We start from the raw sequence: 19,215 nt of genomic DNA, 5'->3' as shown, positions 1-19,215 counted from the left end.
GCCCAGTCACTCAGGAAGACTGGGGCTGGCCGCTGTGATGTCAGGTCAACTGTAAGTTGATGTGACATCACCGGATCTCATAGGTCTCGAACCCCGGGCGGGGGGGGGGGGGGGTAGGGTGTCACTTCATGGGGATGAGCGGACCGCAGTAGCGCCGCCCAGAGGCTGAATTGGCTGAGTAAGGTATTTAGAAAAAGCCTTCCCTATCAGTTTTACAGAGATGTGGCCACTATTACAGAGTAGTGAACCACCTCTTTAATGGCAGTGCCAATGCTGCTGGCACTATACAGTAATCATCCGTTTATAACAGATTCAGTAAGTAAAACAACTGTATCAGCTTCAAACTGATGGAAAACTGATGCTCTAAAAAGTATCAAAAAGTGTATTGCTGTTGGATCCTTTTGTTATATTATTTCCGTCAGTGTGAGTGGATAAGTTACTGCATTGGGTTTTCAGAATCTTTCTCACATTCTGTATAAAATCAGATGATATTTGATCTCAAGTATATAGTTCGGTATGAATTTTTGTGTGTTTTTGTTTGGGTTTTTTTTCTCCCATATTTTTCTATTTAGGACTTGAAAAGTGTCAGAATAAATGCATGTTCCGAATTTTACAATATAAACAAACCCTCCCAGCCCTAAACACAAAAAAAAGCCTTGAAATTGATGGCATCTTTTTAGAAGCTGAGCTGTAGCTTTTGTCGACTCCTTTTTCTTTTTTTTGTTTTGTTTTGATCCTTCTGGTGGGAACAATGTGAGGCATTAGATATTTGTGGGGGACATCCGGTAATAATAGTTCTGGGGATGGCACCTCAGTCTTTTCCTCTATTGAAAAATGTAATACTTGATCGTTGTGGGGCTCAGTTAACCCTAGATTTACCAACACTTGGATGAGAGTGAAACGTTCCCGTCTGTAGAGCTCACCACTGTTTCGTCATATCATCGCGCAGTGAAGAAAGCCCAGTTGAAATGCGTTTGCCACATACTGGAAATTACTTTATTTGCTGAGGCTTTTTGAAGGGTGCTACAAAGCCCCAATGTGAGCGGACGTTTCTGCACGGCTACATTAGCGTAGCCCGCTCCTTTTCATAAAAGGTCGGATTGAGTTTGAAATCTGGGACAAGATTCAAATTAAACCCCAGAAATCCCCTGATGCTGATTTTACTAGAGAGCAGTAGGAAATGTCTGTTTGCTCTTACATGTGCCAGATTAAAGTGCATTTTTCATGTGTGAGCTGTAAACCCAGCCGAGCGTCCGTCTTCCCTCTGCCTTCCAGAAGAAGTTCACATTGATGTGGGGAATAGGAGCTATTTGTGGAATGCAGATGGACAGGACCTCTCAATTTGGAGAGCTTTCCAAATTAGCCAAGGCTGCTGTCTATTGGCTCTGTATGTTGTGGGGATTCCTCGCTTATGATGAGGAGTCTAAATCTACAAACTAGCATTCCACAAATGAATTAAAGCATTGATTATTTTGCCTAGTATTGTCCTTATTTTTGGTAGCTCAGTTATTATTTAGGAAATGATAATAGGGCTGATTAGAAGACTGGGGAGAAAACCCATCCACAGCAAAATCTGTTTTATTGTTGATGTGGATTTTGCTGTGGATTTCACCCTTTGCAGTGCACGTGGTAGACTATGAGGCAGCCTTGCAACATTAAAGGGAACGTGTCAGCAGAAATTTCGCCCAAAACCTATAAGATTCCCCCTCTGCAGCTCCTGTGCTGCATTCTAGCAAGGTTCCTGTTTCTATTGTGCCCCATGTGAGACCAAAATAAAGACTTTATAAAGTCTTACCTTTTTGTATGGCAATCTTTTTTTATAGTCACGGGGGCGGGCTTTCTGGCATCCGTTATTCTCCCTCCTGGTCCTTTATGCCGTCCCCCATCGCTCCTTTCCATACCTGATGACGCCGCCCAGTGCTCCAGTGGTCCCCGCACATGCTCAGTGCCAGTCTCATGGGACTGAGCACATTGTGACCGCTGGTGACGTGTTGCGTAGCCAAGAGATTATGGGCGGCGCTGAGATTGTCATCAGCAAGTACCCGCCCATAATCTCGTGCCCGCGCAACACGTCACCAGCGGTCACACTGTGCTCAGTGCTCAGTCCCGTGAGACTGGCACTGAGCATGCGCGGGGACCGCTGGAACACTGGGCGGCGTCATCAGGTATGGAAAGGAGCGATGGGGGTCGGCATAAAGGACCAGGAGGGAAAATAACGGACGCCAGAAAGCCCGCCCCCATGACTATAAAAAAAGATTGCCATACAAAAAGGTAAGACTTTATAAAGTCTTTATTTTGGTCTCACGTGGGGCACAATAACAACAGGAACATTGCTAGAATGCAGCACAGGAGCTGCAGAGGGGGAATCTTTTAGGTTTTGGGCGAAATTTCTGCTGACAGGTTCCCTTTAACGTCATGCTGAGGGCTTACAAAATACACAGCAGATGAATGTTCCCTAAACCCTAAACACAAGCCTACTGGTGGTACCCATAATATGCAATAAATCTGCCTTGTATACATGGTACTGTGAAAGCCTCCATACACATGACGCCAATGTTCGCCAAATCCGCTATTATTTAAGGGCTCACCGACAATCTGTGTTTGGGGGTGCTGGCCAACTGATCAAGGAAGATGTTGAATGCATTCATCCGATTTCGGATTGAAGATCACTTTGTCCTCCTGGAGATAAGCCACTGACCGTCGTGTCGATCAGTGGCTTTCTCATAGAGAATACAGGAGCACTCTGATAAACCAATGTACGGGACAGTCAGCTGAGGTTGCTGTCGGCCAAACAATTGGCCTACAGCCATATAATTGATGTGTATGGCCATCCTAAAGGAGCAGCTTTTGTGTTTTAAGTGCACTATTAACTATTCAATGAATTTTAGTTATTCTGAGTTACTAATTATTCTTTCCTCTTTTTTTTTTATGCAGAAAAAGCAGCAGCTTCAAATGAGGATGAAGTTCAGAAAGCGGATGTGTCCTCAACAGGCCAAAGTGTCATAGACAAGGATGCACTGGGACCGATGATGCTCGAGGTAAACGTCGCATCTGTAGTGTCGGATTTGATCATATGCCGCTCACTGCATCAAATTTGTCTGCATGTCATCTCCAGACTGCAGGTTTCAGTTCCTGCCAGTGACATTCAATAGGTTTTATATCAGGGCTCATAGAATCCTTTTCAGAATAGTCCAATGCTTTGAACTTGGCCATTCTTGGATATTCTTAGCTGTGTGTTTTGGTTCATTATGTTGGAGGATCCATGACCTACAACTCAGACCAAGCGTTCTGACACTAAGCAGCACATTTCACTCAAGAATGTTTTGATAGTCTTGAGATAGTCTTGAGATTTCATTGTACTCTTCACTGATTCAAGACACCCTGTGCCAGATGCAGCAGAGCAGCGCCAAAGCCTATTTGAGCCTCCTCCATGTTTCACTTTAGGCATAATGTTCTCCCTTGTATGCTTCATATTTGTGTCTGTGAACATAGAGATGATGTGACTTGCCAGAAAAGCTCCAGTTTTATCTCATCTATCATAAGCACATTTTTCCTAGAAGCTTTGTGGCTTGTGAGTATGCATTTTGGCAAATTCCAGGCTGGCTTTTTTATGTTTTGCTTTCAATGCGGTTTCCTCCTCTGTCATTCTATGAAGTCCACTTTGACCAAGACAGTGATAGATGATGTGATCTGATACTGATGTACTATTGATATTTGGCGTTCACCTCTAATCTCCTTGGAAGTATTTGGGCTCTTTGTTTACTATTTGTATTATCTGTCCCTTCAATTTGTCATCAGTTTTCCTCTTGCGGCCACGTCCTGGGAGGTTGGCTACAGTCCCATAGACCTTAAAGAGATCCTGTCACCAGTTTTATGGCCTATAAGCTGCGGCCACCACCAGTGGGTTCTTATATACAGAATTCTAACATGCTGTATATAAGAGAGCAGGCCGCTGTGAGAACATAAAAAACACTTTATAATACTCGCCTAAACTGGTCGCTGTGGTGCTGGTTGGCCCGGTGGGTGGCGCTGTTCTCCGGGACCGGCGTCTCCTCTCTCGACCATCTTGCTCCTTCGTCTTCTGAAGCCTGTGTGCATGAACTGTCCACGTCATACACACTCGCCGGCACTGAGGTCCTGCGCAGCTTATACGCCATAAAACTGGTGACGGGTTCCCTTTAAACGTCTGCATATGTGCAACTGTAGTAACAGGAACACCAAGCTGTTTGGAGATGCTATTTTAGCCTTTCTTTACCATGTTTGTTTATATTTTCTTATTTCTTGAGTCAACTCCCTCCTTAGGCTAAGTTCACACACTGCGTTTTTTTGACGCAACGTTTTTGGCTGCTAAAAATGCACAAAAACGCACCCGCGTCAAAAAACGCATGTGTTTTACCGCGATTTGGTGCGTTTTTGGCTGCGTTTTGCTGCGTTTTTGATCTCTGCGTTTTGCTGCGTTTTTCCAATGCATTGCATGGGTGGAAAACGCAGGAAAGAATTGACATGTCCATTTTTTTTTTTTCAAGCTCAGAAATGCAGCTTAAAAAAAAAGTTGTGTGCGGACAGCAAAAATGAAAACTCATAGACTTTGCTGGGGAAGCAAAGTCCTGCAGTTTTGAGGCCAAAAACGCACCCGAAAAACGCAGTGAAAAACGCACTGTGCGCACATAGCCTTAGTGTTTTTTTTTTTTTGCTTCATGTTTAGTGTACACACTATGATTCCAAACAGCAGAATGACTGACTACTTTTCACCTCTCAAATAGACAGACAGACGGACTAATTATAAATTTGCATGTATCTGGGATGCTGTTCATAGTACACACCCTAGTTTGACATATTTTCCTTTCATCAAATCATTTTTAATTTTTTCTAGGGGGTACCATCATTTTTGTCCACACCATTTTCATTAGTTTTCATTTTACTTTTCTATTGAACCCCAAATTAAAAAGCAATTTCTTTGTCGCTCCATTGGGAGACCCAGACACTTGGGTGTATAGCTTATGCCTCCGGAGGCCACACAAAGTATTACACTAAAAGTGTAAAGCCCCTCCCCTTCTGCCTATACACCCCCCGTGCATCACTGGCTCCTCAGTTTTTATGCTTTGTGCGAAGGAGGCTGACATCCACGCATAGCTTCACAGCTTAGTCAGCAGCAGCTGCTGACTAGGTCGGATGGAAGAAAAGAGGGCCCATAACAGGGCCCCCAGCATGCTCCCTTCTCACCCCACTTTGTCGGCGGTGTTGTTAAGGTTGAGGTACCCATTGCGGGTACACAGGCAGGAGCCACATGCTGTTTTCCTTCCCCATCCCTTAAGGGGCTCTGGGTGAAGTGGGATCCTAATCGGTCTCCAGGCACTGGGACCGTGCTCCCTCCGCAGCCCCTGGGAATCTGCTGGATAGGAGCTGGATATCGTCAGGGACAAGGCCCTGCTACTGTGAGGTACTCTGTGTCCCCGTGGGGACCGCGCATGGAGCGCTTGTGCCATACACATTGCAGCACTGCTGGGTGTGTTAGTGCGCCGGGGACTACCGCGCGGCCGCGCTTATTGCCGGCCGCGCTTATAACTTTAGTCCCCGGCTTTTGCGGCCTAGTATCGCATATTCCCGCCCACAGGCCTGCCAGTCAGGGGAAGGGCGGGACGCTGCACAGATCGTCAGCGCTGAGGGCTGGAGCATACATTAGTATCCTCCTCCCCCCTCACTCAGTACACTGGGTCACTAGATTCCCGCACTTTCTTGGGCACGCCCACGGTCCCCTCCTCCCCACAGAACGCCGGCAGCCATTCCTGTCAGTGATTCAGACGCTGGAGAGGAGAGACAACACAGGGAGACCCAGGCAGGGAATCTGGTGATCACACAACCGCTCTGAGCGGTCGGTAAGCAGCACCTGTGGTGCTGGCCCCACTGAGTGCCGAAGTGTGTATATATATATATATATATAGGCTTATAGGCTATACATTTGCACTGTACGGTCGCTCTGTTGATTTTTGGCTATATACCCTCCTGGATTGTTCTCAGAGGAGACAACAGCATGTCGTCCGCAAAAAGCAAGGGTGCCAAAGCACAGGCGTACTTTGCAACCTGTACCTCATGTGCAGCTATACTACCGGCAGGTTCCACTGACCCTCATTGTGTGCAATGCTCGGCCCCTGTGGCACTTACTCAGCCGGAGCCTCTGCTACTGGTGGCCCAGGTGGAACCACCTGCTACCACTGTCCAGGTGACAGGGACGGAGTTTGCAGCTTTTGCTGACAAACTGTCTGAGAGTATGGATAAATGGTCTGCTAAAATACTAGAAGCCTTACAGTCCAGACCGGTGATCCAGGCCCCGGGCACTGTTCAATCGTTGACCCCTGGTCCCCCTCAATTGGAACAGCAAAGTGCCCCTGGGGTGACCCATAGGTCCCAGGGTGAGATCTCTGACATGGACCGCAGTCCCAGGCCGCCCAAGCGGGCTCGCTGGGAAATTCCCTCCACCTCATCACACTGTTCAGGGTCTCAGCAGGACGACTCTCTGGAGGATGAAGCGGAGGTAACAGATCAGGATTCTGATCCTGAAGCCGCTCTCAACCTTGATACACCTGAAGGTGACGCCGTAGTGAATGATCTTATAGCGACCATCAATCAGGTGTTGGATATTTCTCCCCCAGGTCCTACAATTGAGGAGTCAGCTTCTCAGGAGAAATTCCGTTTCAGGTTTCCCAAGCGTACATTGAGTACGTTTCTGGATCACTCTGACTTCAGAGAGGCAGTCCAGAAAAACCGAGACTGTCCAGACAAGCGTTTCTCCAAGCGCCTTAAGGATACACGTTATCCCTTCCCCCCTGATGTTGTCAAGGGCTGGACTCAGTGTCCTAAGGTGGATCCTCCAATCTCCAGACTGGTGGCTAGATCCATAGTTGCAGTGGAAGATGGGGCTTCGCTCAAAGATGCCACTGACAGACAGATGGAACTATGGTTGAAATCCATCTATGAAGCTATCGGCGCGTCTTTTGCTCCAGCATTCGCAGCCGTATGGGCACTCCAAGCTATCTCAGCTTGTCACGCGCAGATTAATACAGTCACACGTACATCTGCCCCGCAAGTGGTGTCCTTAACCTCTCAGGCGTCGGCGTTTGCGTCCTACGCCATTAATGCTATCCTGGACTCTGCGAGCCGTACGGCGGTAGCATCCGCCAATTCGGTGGTAGTCCGCAGGGCCATGTGGCTACGTGAATGGAAGGCAGACTCTGCTTCCAAAAAGTTCTTAACCGGTTTGCCATTGTCTGGCGACCGCTTGTTTGGTGAGCGATTGGATGAAATCATTAAACAATCCAAGGGAAAGGACTCATCCTTACCCCAGTCCAAACCAAACAGACCTCAACCACGGAAGGTACAATCGAGGTTTCGGTCCTTTCGGACCGCGGGCAGGTCTCAATTCTCCTCGTCCAAAAGGCCTCAGAAAGATCAGAGGAACTCCGATTCATGGCGGTCTAAGTCACGTCCTAAAAAGACCGCCGGAGGAACCGCTCCCAAAGCTGCATCCTCATGACTTTCGGCCTCCTCAAACCGCATCCTCGGTCGGTGGCAGGCTCTCCCGCTTTTGCGACGCCTGGCTGCCACAGGTAAAAGACCGATGGGTGAGAGACATTCTATCTCAAGGTTACAGGATAGAGTTCAGCTCTCGTCCTCCGACTCGTTTCTTCAGAACATCTCCGCCCCCCGAAAGAGCCGATGCTCTTCTGCAGGCGGTGTGCACTCTGAAGGCGGAAGGAGTGGTGATCCCTGTTCCTCTTCAGCAACAGGGTCACGGTTTTTACTCCAACTTGTTCGTGGTGCCAAAAAAGGACGGATCCTTCCGTCCTGTTCTGGACCTAAAACTGCTCAACAAGCATGTGAAAACCAGGCGGTTCCGGATGGAATCGCTCCGCTCCGTCATCGCCTCAATGTCCCAAGGAGATTTCCTGGCATCAATCGACATCAAAGATGCTTATCTCCACGTACCGATTGCACCAGAGCATCAGCGCTTCCTGCGTTTCGCCATAGGGGACGAACACCTTCAGTTCGTAGCACTGCCTTTTGGCCTGGCGACAGCCCCACGGGTCTTCACCAAGGTTATGGCAACAGTGGTGGCAATCCTACACTCTCAGGGACACTCGGTGATCCCTTACTTAGACGATCTTCTTGTCAAGGCACCCTCTCAAGGGGCATGCCAACACAGCCTGAACATTGCTCTGGAGACTCTCCAGAGTTTCGGGTGGATCATCAATTTTCCAAAGTCAAATCTAACACCGGCCCAATCACTGACATATCTTGGCATGGAGTTTCATACTCTCTCAGCGATAGTGAAGCTTCCACTGAACAAACAGCGTTCACTACAGACAGGGGTGCAATCTCTCCTTCAAGGCCAGTCACACCCCCTGAGGCGCCTCATGCACTTCCTAGGGAAGATGGTAGCAGCAATGGAGGCAGTTCCTTTTGCGCAGTTTCATCTGTGCCCACTTCAATGGGACATTCTCCGCAAATGGGACAGGAAGTCGACGTCCCTCGACAGGAACGTCTCCCTTTCGCGGGCAGCCAAGGCTTCCCTTCAGTGGTGGCTTCTCCCCACTTCTCTGTCGAAGGGGAAATCCTTCCTGCCCCCATCCTGGGCGGTGGTCACGACGGACGCGAGCCTGTCAGGGTGGGGAGCGGTTTTTCTATCCCAAGAGGTCATTGCCACTATGAGACAGGCTAGGAAACCAACGTCCGCCAAGATCTACCACAGGACGTGGAAGATATTCCTGTCGTGGTGCTCTGCTCAGGGTTTTTCTCCCTGGCCATTTACCTTGCCCACTTTTCTGTCCTTCCTTCAATCCGGATTGGAAAAGGGTTTGTCGCTCGGCTCCCTTAAGGGACAAGTCTCTGCGCTCTCTGTGTTTTTTCAGAAGCGCCTAGCCAGACTTCCACAGGTACGCACGTTCCTGCAGGGGGTTTGTCACATCGTCCCTCCTTACAAGCGTCCGTTAGAACCCTGGGATCTGAACAGGGTGCTGATGGCTCTTCCGAAACCACCGTTCGAGCCAATGAGGGATATTTCTCTCTCACGCCTTTCGCAGAAAGTGGTCTTCCTAGTAGCAGTCACTTCACTTCGGAGAGTGTCTGAGCTAGCAGCGTTGTCGTGCAAAGCCCCTTTCCTGGTGTTTCACCAGGACAAGGTGGTTCTGCGTCCGGTTCCGGAATTTCTCCCTAAGGTGGTATCCCCCTTTCATCTCAATCAGGATATCTCCTTACCCTCTTTTTGTCCTCATCCAGTTCACCAATGTGAAAAGGATTTGCACTTGTTAGATCTGGTGAGAGCACTCAGATTCTACATTTCTCGTACGGCGCCCCTGCGCCGCTCGGATGCACTCTTTGTCCTTGTCGCTGGCCAGCGTAAAGGGTCACAAGCTTCCAAATCAACCCTGGCTCGGTGGATCAAGGAACCAATTCTCGAAGCTTATCGTTCCTCGGGGCTTCCGGTTCCCTCAGGGCTGAAGGCCCATTCTACCAGGGCCGTGGGGGCGTCCTGGGCCTTGCGGCACCAGGCTACGGCTCAGCAGGTGTGTCAGGCGGCTACCTGGTCGAGCCTGCACACTTTCACGAAACACTATCAGGTGCATACCTATGCTTCGGCAGATGCCAGCCTAGGTAGGCGAGTCCTTCAGGCGGCGGTTGCCCACCTGTAGGACGGAGCCGTTTACGGCTCTATTATGAGGTATTATTTACCCACCCAGGGACTGCTTTTGGACGTCCCAATTGTCTGGGTCTCCCAATGGAGCGACAAAGAAGAAGGGAATTTTGTTTACTTACCGTAAATTCCTTTTCTTCTAGCTCCAATTGGGAGACCCAGCACCCGCCCCTGTTCCCTTCGGGCTGTTGTTCTTTGTGTACACATGTTGTTCATGTTGAATGGTTTTCAGTTTCCGATATTCCTTCGGATTGAATTTACTTTAAACCAATTTATAACTTTTCCTCCTTCTTGCTTTTGCACCAAAACTGAGGAGCCCGTGATGCACGGGGGGTGTATAGGCAGAGGGGAGGGGTTACACTTTTTAGTGTAATACTTTGTGTGGCCTCCGGAGGCAGAAGCTATACACCCAAGTGTCTGGGTCTCCCAATTGGAGCTAGAAGAAAAGGAATTTACGGTAAGTAAACAAAATTCCCTTCTTCTGAGTTTCGTTATATGATATTCTGTAAATTTGAATTGAAAATCAGATGTGTGTGTGTGTGTGTGTGTGTGTTTATTTATATGTATGTGTGTGTGTGGTTATATGTATGTGTGTGTATATGTGTGTATATGTGTGTGTATATGTGTGTATACGTGTATGTGTGTGTGTGGTTATATGTGTGTGTGTGTGTGTATGTATGTGTGTGGTTATATGTATGTGTGTGTATATGTGTGTATATATATATCTGTGTGTATATATATCTGTGTGTGTGTGTATATCTGTGTGTGTGTGTGTGTATATATATATATGTGTATGTGTGTGTATATAATATAAATATATATAAATATATAAATATAAATATATATATATATACATATACATAGGCAGTGAATTTCAGGACTGCCTGCCTCTGATGGCCGGTACACTATCCTGCCTCGGTCCTAGGTGGGGATGTATCAGATGCTCGGTGCTGGGTGTATGACACGTTTCCTGGTGGCCGCAGTTTCCCAGTAGCCGGCTCTTCCTCCTCGCAGTAGCAGCTGCCTTCAGTTTCTCCTTTCTGCACTTGTTCCTCTGCGTTCTGCATTATGTCTACCACTCTCTGTAGTGAGAAGCTTTGTAATAAACAAGACACCTCTCTGATAGATCCCTGCAAGAATTTATCATGCCCGTTCCCTCGCCTGATTGTTTTTTTTCTTGTGCCATGAATCAGCTAGTTGTGTAGACAGATGTTCTCCTGTATTGTAGACACCTGATAGCCTTTATATATATGTGTGCAGTATCTGCGGTATTATGCTGCCGCTGTATGTGCTGCTTCTACACAGGAGCAGGAGCACTTTCAATAAGGAAGCATCTGTTTCTTATTGTTTCTTGAAATGTCTGCGTTTGCATGTCATAAGTATATGGCCGTCTCTAGGCAACCGAGCAGGAATTGCAGTTTCCTTCAGAGGAGTAAACATCACATGACTGTGCTGAGATGCACGCTCCGCGTCCTCCGTGCTTCGGCTTCGTTACTCCGTAATAGTATGTTGCGGCCCTAATATCAGCTGAAAGCGATTCCTGCTCACAACCTAGGTTTAGTTAAATCTTAAAGGGGTTTTCCCACAAACATTGATTTTAATCAATAGATCTTGTAGTAGTAATAATAATAATAATAATAATAATAATAATAATAATAATAATTTCCACAATTGGATTTGTTTAAAAATAAATAAAAAAAATCCTGTGCTCGTATTATCATATATATGTGCCCCTGCTATGTACTGTGTAATGGCCGTGTCTGACTGTACAGGGACATGGTCTGATCATACCACAGCTCCTGGGCAGGGGAAGTAGTAAAAAAAAGTATACAGACATTACAGCACGGGATCACAAATAATTAATGCTTTGAGGTAAAACATTTTTTCAAAACAGACAGGGAAATGCTTTACCTCACAAAGAATCAGCTATAATCTTGTGCTCTAACGTCACCGCGCAGGAGATGTGATATGATCAGACCATGTTCCTGTACGGTCAGACACAGCCATTACACAGTATATAGCAGGGACAAGAAAAAAGAAAGTCCATCTCAACACCACATTATCTTTATACATAGCAAATCAAAAAGGTCCGTGGAGCCTCTGTTAGGAGTCTCAACACGGAAAATAGCCAGATATCCCTCCGGGAAGGACCTAGCCAAGGAGTGGCTCTTTTTTTGGAGACCACCAAAACCACCATATTAAGTGGCCCTTTGAGTCAATATCCAACTCTTGACGAGTTTAAAGATATGACAAGGGAAATACCAAGGCCAGGTATCCATCCACAGATTTGATTTGCATGCTTTCAGCGGGCAATGCACCTAGGATTTCACTGTGTTGAGCGCCTTTGCTGGCTGCTGGCAGTGTTTTCTCTGGCTGGTCTCCCCGAAATCAGTGATTGTTTGGTCTTGCTTTATACATAGTAGGGACACATATATAAGATTATGGCCACCTCCTTCTCTCTTCTTGCTCATTGTAAAGGAAGAGTTGCTATTCTGTTTTTTCTAGGAAATATGACATGCTGTAGAGCTGTACTTGTGGCCATAATAGTTGGCACCTTGCTGCTGTAAAGGCGGCTATAACTAAGGGACATCCACACAAAACCAAGCTGTATGACACTCGAAAATGACATTTAGTGCTCGCTCTCCGCGGATCTGCCGGCTTCTCACAATTCCTGCAGCACTTTGTTGTGTGGCTGTACCTTTGTCACTATCCTCCGTCTTCGCTCTTGCCCCTGCGTTAGTCATTCCTGTGTAGGTGTGGGCTGCTCAGTCTCATGCATCCTCGGTGTAGATCAGTAAACAGATGAATCATGAAACTAAACCCATTTGCGCATCCTGGCAAGTAATTCATGTATTATGTTTGGCCTGCAGTCTTATTATTGGAATTGTTTTCATGGGTAATTGCTCGTTTTATAAAGTTGGAAGATAAGGTGGACGGCTGCTTACCTTAAAGCTAATGTCCACTTGATCTTTAACACTATATCATTGCGATAGCACATAGCCGGCAGGTGAGCTCAATTCAGACGTCCATGTCTGAGTATGCGGACCACAAATCTTGGATTGGCTATGGATATCCTGACCTGAACTCAACAGCATGCATAACAGCTTATGAGCCATTTTATAGTGATATATGCAGATTGCACCTTTTTCACCAATCCACAGAATCACTAGGCTTCCAACTATCACAAGAAAGGGGAGTCAGAGTCCCCTGGTTGAATGGAGCAGCGGTCGAGCATGTTATTGGTTATATGTTATATGCTAGTGGTAGTGTGCATGCTCGACAACCGCTCCATGCAAACCTGGGGCCGTCAGGATTGGTGCAGAAATTAGCAGTTGTGACTGAGGTACAGTGGAACCCACTTAACGAGAATTTCGCTTAACAAGCAAAGCTTTCTGTAAATTTGTAACTCTGTTTACGAGAAAGCTTTACTGTACGAGCAAAATCCTCACCGCACACGCTTCCGGTTCCGTACATCCACCGCGCTCTGACCCACACTTGCAGTCCACACAAACACACACAAGCACGCACAAACACACACGCACACACATACATACATACAGTATTATGCTCACCTTACCTTTAGTTTCACCGCCGGTTCATCGCGACGTCCTCGCGGCAAACTACAAGACCCAGGAGGCCAGCGATGAAAAGGAAGGTAAGGTGAGCATAATATGTGTACCTTCAGTTCCATCGCTGGTCTCCTGGGTCCTGTAGTTCGCCACTCCACTCCAGGCTGTGCATCGGCAACCATTGCGACGAAGCAGAAACTTCCCCTGTCAGATGCTACTCAAAGGCAGCGCGCTGGCCAATCAGAGGCAAGCGTCTCCTGCCTTTGACGTCAGCGTTCTGGCAGCAGAAGTATCTCCCTCGTCATTATGGTAACCCGAAACACAGCCCGTACCGGAGAACAGCAAGTCCCAGGAGACCGGCGAGGGAACGGAAGGTAAGGTGAGCATAATATGTGCGTGCGTGCGTGTGTGTGTTGTGTTGTGTGTGGTGTGTGTTGTGTGTTGTGTGTGTGTGTGTTGTGTGTGTGTGTTGTGTGTGTTGTGTGTGTGTTGTGTGTGTGTTGTGTGTGTGTGTGTGGTGTGTGTTGTGTATTGTGTGTGTGTGGTGTGTGTGTGTGTTGTGTCTGTGTTGTGTGTTGTCTGTGTTTGTGTGTTGTGTGTGTTGTGTGTGTGTTGTGTGTGTGTGGTGTGTGTTGTGTGTGGTTTGTGTGTGTGTTTGTACGTGTTTGTACGTGTTTGTACGTGTTTGTACGTGTTTGTACGTGTTTGTGCATGTGTGTAATGACACAATAGGGGACCAGGATGGGACATTGAGCAAGTTGTGGAACGAATTGTCTGCATTGCAATGATTTCCTATGGGAAATCTTGCTTTGCTGAACGAGTAACTTGGTTAACAAGCATAGTCCCAGAACGGATTGCTCTCGTTAACCAAGGTTCCACTGTACAAACGCTCAGCCTTTTGTAGGTTTATAGACCTGAGCCGCTGAATATACTGGGAGAACATGGATGTCTGCTGCACCGTCACTTTTTTCCTTGCTATGCTTTGTCCAGAGGGGGTGCAAGTGTCGCCCCTCATCTATACAAACTGACGACGGCAGAATTGCCTGTGGGATCAGGCCCTACATGTAGACAATTTAACATTATTTTCTTTCTTTAGGCTTTGGATGGGTTCTTTTTCGTGGTGAACCGTGAAGGGAATGTAGTGTTTGTCTCTGAGAATGTGACTCAGTATCTCCGGTACAACCAGGAAGAGCTAATGAATACCAGTGTATATAACATATTACATGTGGGAGATCACACAGAGTTCATCAAAAACCTGCTGCCAAAGTCTTTAGGTAAAATCCACCATCTTGTTCTAATTCTCCTTTACTGCTTGCTGGAAACTGAACTTTGTAACTCAGGTGTTTTTCATATATTTTCTCCGCAGTTAATGGGGGACCTAGACGTAATAGCCATACCTTTAATTGCCGTATGCTGGTGAAGCCAACAGCAGAGTGTGAAGAGGAAACGCATGACAGCCGGGAAACACACCAGAAATATGAAACTATGCAGTGCTTTGCAGTATCCCAACCAAAGTCCATTAAGGAAGAAGGAGAAGGTAGGATTATTGCGGAACCATGTAGGAGGCTTCCAGCTTCTACTCTTAAGGTGGAACGTCATATACTGTGCTTAAACATGTCCAATTGACTTCACCTTCACTGGGGTCATTCACTTTTTCATTGTAGTCGATTGATCACCTGTAAACAAAGCAATCATCCCATTTTATTTGATTGTTTGGTGTGAACTCCTCATTCTTGTATGAAATAATTGTTTCCCTCCTTTGAAGATTTACAGTCTTGCTTGATATGTGTGGCCAGAAGAGTTCCGATGAAAGAAAGACCTCCTCCTCCCTCCGAAACATTCACAACTCGTCAGGACTTGCAAGGTAATCATCCCCCATCCTGTCATTACCTGTCAGTATCACTAGAGTTAGCATATTGCAGCGTTTTAGGAAACTATTTGCAGAGTTGCAACAAATGATCAGTAGTAGACGTGATTCTGTTTGGGTAGTCTGCAAAAGTTCAAGCATTTTTTTGGTATTTTACAGCAGTTAAGTCCATGGTTTGCACAAAGCAGTGTTAAGGCTGGTCCACACAAACCTGTTCTGGGTGTGTGTTGTGTGGCTCCTGTATATGCAGCCCATGATGTCCTATGACTCCGCTCATTGACTCCTGATGTATCCCACCATACTATAGACATTAAATGCGTAGAACACAGCTGCTGCAGCCCCATGTGAAAGTAAAATTCAGGATGGTAGTGGAATGGTTAACGCCGCGCTGCCATGAATCAGCGGAAACTCCCAAGAAAAATTGATGGTGATCTCCTTACCAACGCGTTTCGGAGATCTCATTGCCTTCATCAGGTCAAAATCACATTCTGATTTTGACCTGATGGAGATCAGATCTCCGAAACGCGTTATGTTAATCACAATCATTTTCTTGGGAGTTTCCTCTCATTCATAAGTGTGGCATTAACCCTTCCACTACCGTCCCGAAACAACAATGTGAGATTTTGAAATATTTACACATACAGCACATTTGAAGTCAAATTATATGCATTTATCAATACTTAAACTGGTGGGTAACATTCTCAAAAGTCTATTCCCGCAAGTTTTAATTTGTTGATAGACGCAGTATATTTTTGTTGTCCTTTCAGGTAAAATAACCTCCTTGGACACGAGCACCATGAGGGCGCTGATGAGACCAGGCTGGGAGGATTTAGTGCGGCGGTCTATTCAAAAATTTCATCATCCTCATGATGGCGAATTGTCGCTCAGCAAAAGGCATCACCAAGAAGGTAACTGTGTCATTATGAAAGCTTAGAAAATGATGGCACATTTTTTTTATGTTTACTTTGTGTACCTACAGTGTGCTAAAAAATTTTGATCTGGTAAATGGACATGTCTGGCATCTTCATGAGTGGGGTCCTGCATGCTGAGACCCTGACCACTTGCCGAAATGATGTGGCAAAAGAGATCCTTCCTCGTAAAGATGGATTAGAAGTGTTCAGGCACATAAATGTGTACGAGTCTATACATTGCTCTGCTTATGTGTCTAAGGACAGCCAGGCTGAGCCGAAAACAGACAAAGGGGCATGGCACTCAGCTGAGATCCTCTAATTTGATTGATGGCGGTCTTGGCACACAGACTCTCACCAATCAAAGCTTATGCATATCAGTATTTTTCTGAAAATGGTGATACATTTGTAACAATTACCCTGTATTAAATGCTTAGAATATTCACCTCCCTATTAATAATAATAATAATAATAATAATAATAATAATAATAAAATAATTTAATTCATTTATATAGCGCTATTAATTCCACAGCGCTTTACATACATTGGCAATACTGTCCCCATTGGGGCTCACAATCTAGAGTCCCTATCTGTATGTCTTTGGAGTGTGGGAGGAAACCCACGCAAACACGGGGAGAACATACAAACTCCTGCAGATAGTGTCCTTGGTGGGATTTGCACCCAGGACACCAGCGCTGCAAGACTGCAGTGCTAACCACTGAGCCACCGTGCCGCCTATTTTCACGGTCAACAGGCGCACATGGAAAAAAAAATGTGTTGACATGTTAGAAATCTTACTGATATACTTATATTTACAAGCATGACCCATTGATCGGATAGCAGCGTCTGCCCCGGGGTTCCCGGCATCTCAAGGGGGCTGGCTTGGCTGCTGAAGTGAGCCATTCATCCAGCGCAGCCTTTCCTCCCAGCACTGATGACTCCTCAGCAGAGGAAGCACTCCTGTTTTTCAGTGTTTAACCACTATCATAGCTATATATGTATTTTTCATCGCTCTCTTGTTTAATATTTTTATACTTACAGGAATTTTAAAATTAATCGTGCAAATGAAGTCCTCCAGAGCATGTTGGCTTTACCTTGGTGTTACTAAATGGTCTTAAAGGGAACCAAACATCAGGATTTTCGTGTATAAGGTGCAGCCAGTGCAGTACTGGCACTATGAGGCACAGTGTGTACATACCATTACAGTGCAGCTCGGGTGTTTAGTCAGTGAAATCCAACTTTATAAAGTTTGAAAATTCATGCACTTTTTGATTGACGTATGCACCTCGCTGCTAATGTCCGGACGTGTTATGCACTTGTATCCCCCCCCAGAAACATGGCGCCGGAGTTGGCACCTGCGCATAGCGCTTATCTCCGGCGCCATATTTCTGAAGCCCGCAGTACTCAGTATTTTGCAGGAGAGGGTGGCACATGCGCCCTCGCTTCTTCAGAATCCGTTGTGACCGCGGGAGCGCGCGTGGTCACAACAGGACTGCAGAACAGCTGATGGGAGGACGCGATTACCTGCAGCTACGATGCCGTGCCAGCACAGCAGCCACCGAGGACACCGGGACGCCACAGGAAAAAGCCGACAGCAGGATTCTTCTCACTGTTCCGCAGGTATGTTTGGAGGAGGAGGAGGAGGTAATCGCGTCCTCCCATCAGCTGTTCTGCAGTCCTGTTGTGACCACGCGCGCTCCCGCGGTCACAACGGGATCTGAAGAAGCGAGGGCGCATGCGCCGCCCTCTCCTGCAAAATACTAAGTACTGCGGGCTTCAGAAAGATGACGCCGGAGATAAGCGCTATGCGCAGGTGCCAACTGCGGCGCCATGTTTCCGAAGAGAGAAATTTGCAAACAACCAGAGAGAGGGAGGAACAGGCGGTGGGGGGGCAGGGATACAAGTGCATAACACACCCAGACATTAGCAGCGAGGTGCACACGTCAATCAAAAAGTGCACGAATTTTCAAACTTTATAAAGTTGGATTTCACTGCCTAAACACCCGAGCTGCTCACTAATGGTATGTACACAATGTGCCTGATAGTGCCAGTACTGCACTGGCTGCACCTTATACACGAAAATCCTGATGTTTGGGTCCCTTTAAAAAAAAATGTACACACAATATACCAATTAATTAATTTAATGACTGTTAATATCGCCTGCATCTCTTCTTTCTTCAGCTCTCAGGGTAGGATTTTCATTAAGTCCTACGTACCGATTTTCATTGTCTGACGGCACAATTGTTGCTGCCCAAACGAGGAGCAAGCTCGTCCGCTTTCAGAACACAAACGAACCTCAAGCTGTAGTATCCGTACATATGCTTCACAGGTAAGGACCATTGTCACGGGCGTTTCAGAAGCAGTCAAACCGCTTTTATTGCTATGGTACAGGAACCGCTTGTGTTTTGGGAGGGTTGAATCACTGGTGCGCAGATTTCCAGGACCGGGGAAAGTATAGTCACTGTATATTCATACAGGAATACCTAATTGCCCATTCTCATGACTGACAGTGTGATTGCCATGAGTTACAGATGGATCTGAAGGATTGGGATAGAGACCACAGTACCCTGCTTATTTATTTGCGTAAGCTTTTAGGACTCGAGGCTGTCTGTGAAGAATTACTATGCAGAGGTCTTAAGTTACAGCAGTTGCAAAACAGGTGCAAAGTTGTAGCTGTGAATCTATAGTTAGCCGGCGGCCTCACATTGTCATCGCGACCATTAGACTTTTGTACTGGCCTTATTGTTCTGTGCAGTGTCTTGTTTTTCTGCGACCATTCACACTAAATTCAGCACTTTTAATAGGTGAATTTCCAGTTTTGTGTAAATTATGTATATATACTATGTAAATTAAAATTATTTAAAACGTTCTATAATACTTGGGCTTGATTAATCAAGACAAACTTTTTTTTTTTACCGCCTGTCTTGATGAGGCGCTATGCTCAAGTCACATGTTCCTGATTCATTAAAAGACGCACAAGTCTTAAGTCCGGCGGGTTTGAAAAGTGCCGTGCTCCTCGCCACAAATCCACAAATCTTACTTCCGGCAGAAATTGTATGCGAGCGCCAAAAATCGCTAACGTTTAGCGTATCCTCATGTTTTGCCAAAATTTTTCAACTTTTTTTTTTTTTTATTTCCAAAGTTTTTTGTGCCAGAATCCTGACCTACAAGCTTAGATGAAT

At 46.4% G+C, this 19,215-nt stretch overlaps 1 protein-coding gene across 6 annotated transcripts in view; it reads left to right on the top strand.

Moving 5' to 3' along the window:
* NCOA2 (nuclear receptor coactivator 2) overlaps positions 1–19,215 on the top strand; it is a 295,555-nt gene that overhangs the window by 228,178 nt on the left and 48,162 nt on the right. For all 6 annotated transcript variants that reach the window (XM_075353202.1, XM_075353203.1, XM_075353207.1 and 3 more), the window contains 6 exons: positions 2,935–3,038; positions 14,354–14,531; positions 14,624–14,794; positions 15,023–15,121; positions 15,892–16,032; positions 18,215–18,362. In XM_075353202.1, the coding sequence (XP_075209317.1) occupies positions 2,935–3,038; positions 14,354–14,531; positions 14,624–14,794; positions 15,023–15,121; positions 15,892–16,032; positions 18,215–18,362 (841 nt within the window). The remainder of the gene's footprint in view (positions 1–2,934; positions 3,039–14,353; positions 14,532–14,623; positions 14,795–15,022; positions 15,122–15,891; positions 16,033–18,214; positions 18,363–19,215) is intronic.

This window comes from Anomaloglossus baeobatrachus, chromosome 6 (assembly GCF_048569485.1).
Source record: "Anomaloglossus baeobatrachus isolate aAnoBae1 chromosome 6, aAnoBae1.hap1, whole genome shotgun sequence".
Classification (NCBI taxonomy): Eukaryota; Metazoa; Chordata; class Amphibia; order Anura; family Aromobatidae; genus Anomaloglossus; species Anomaloglossus baeobatrachus.
Note: the sequence above shows the minus strand (reverse complement) of the source record. Positions and strands in the feature narration are given on the sequence as shown.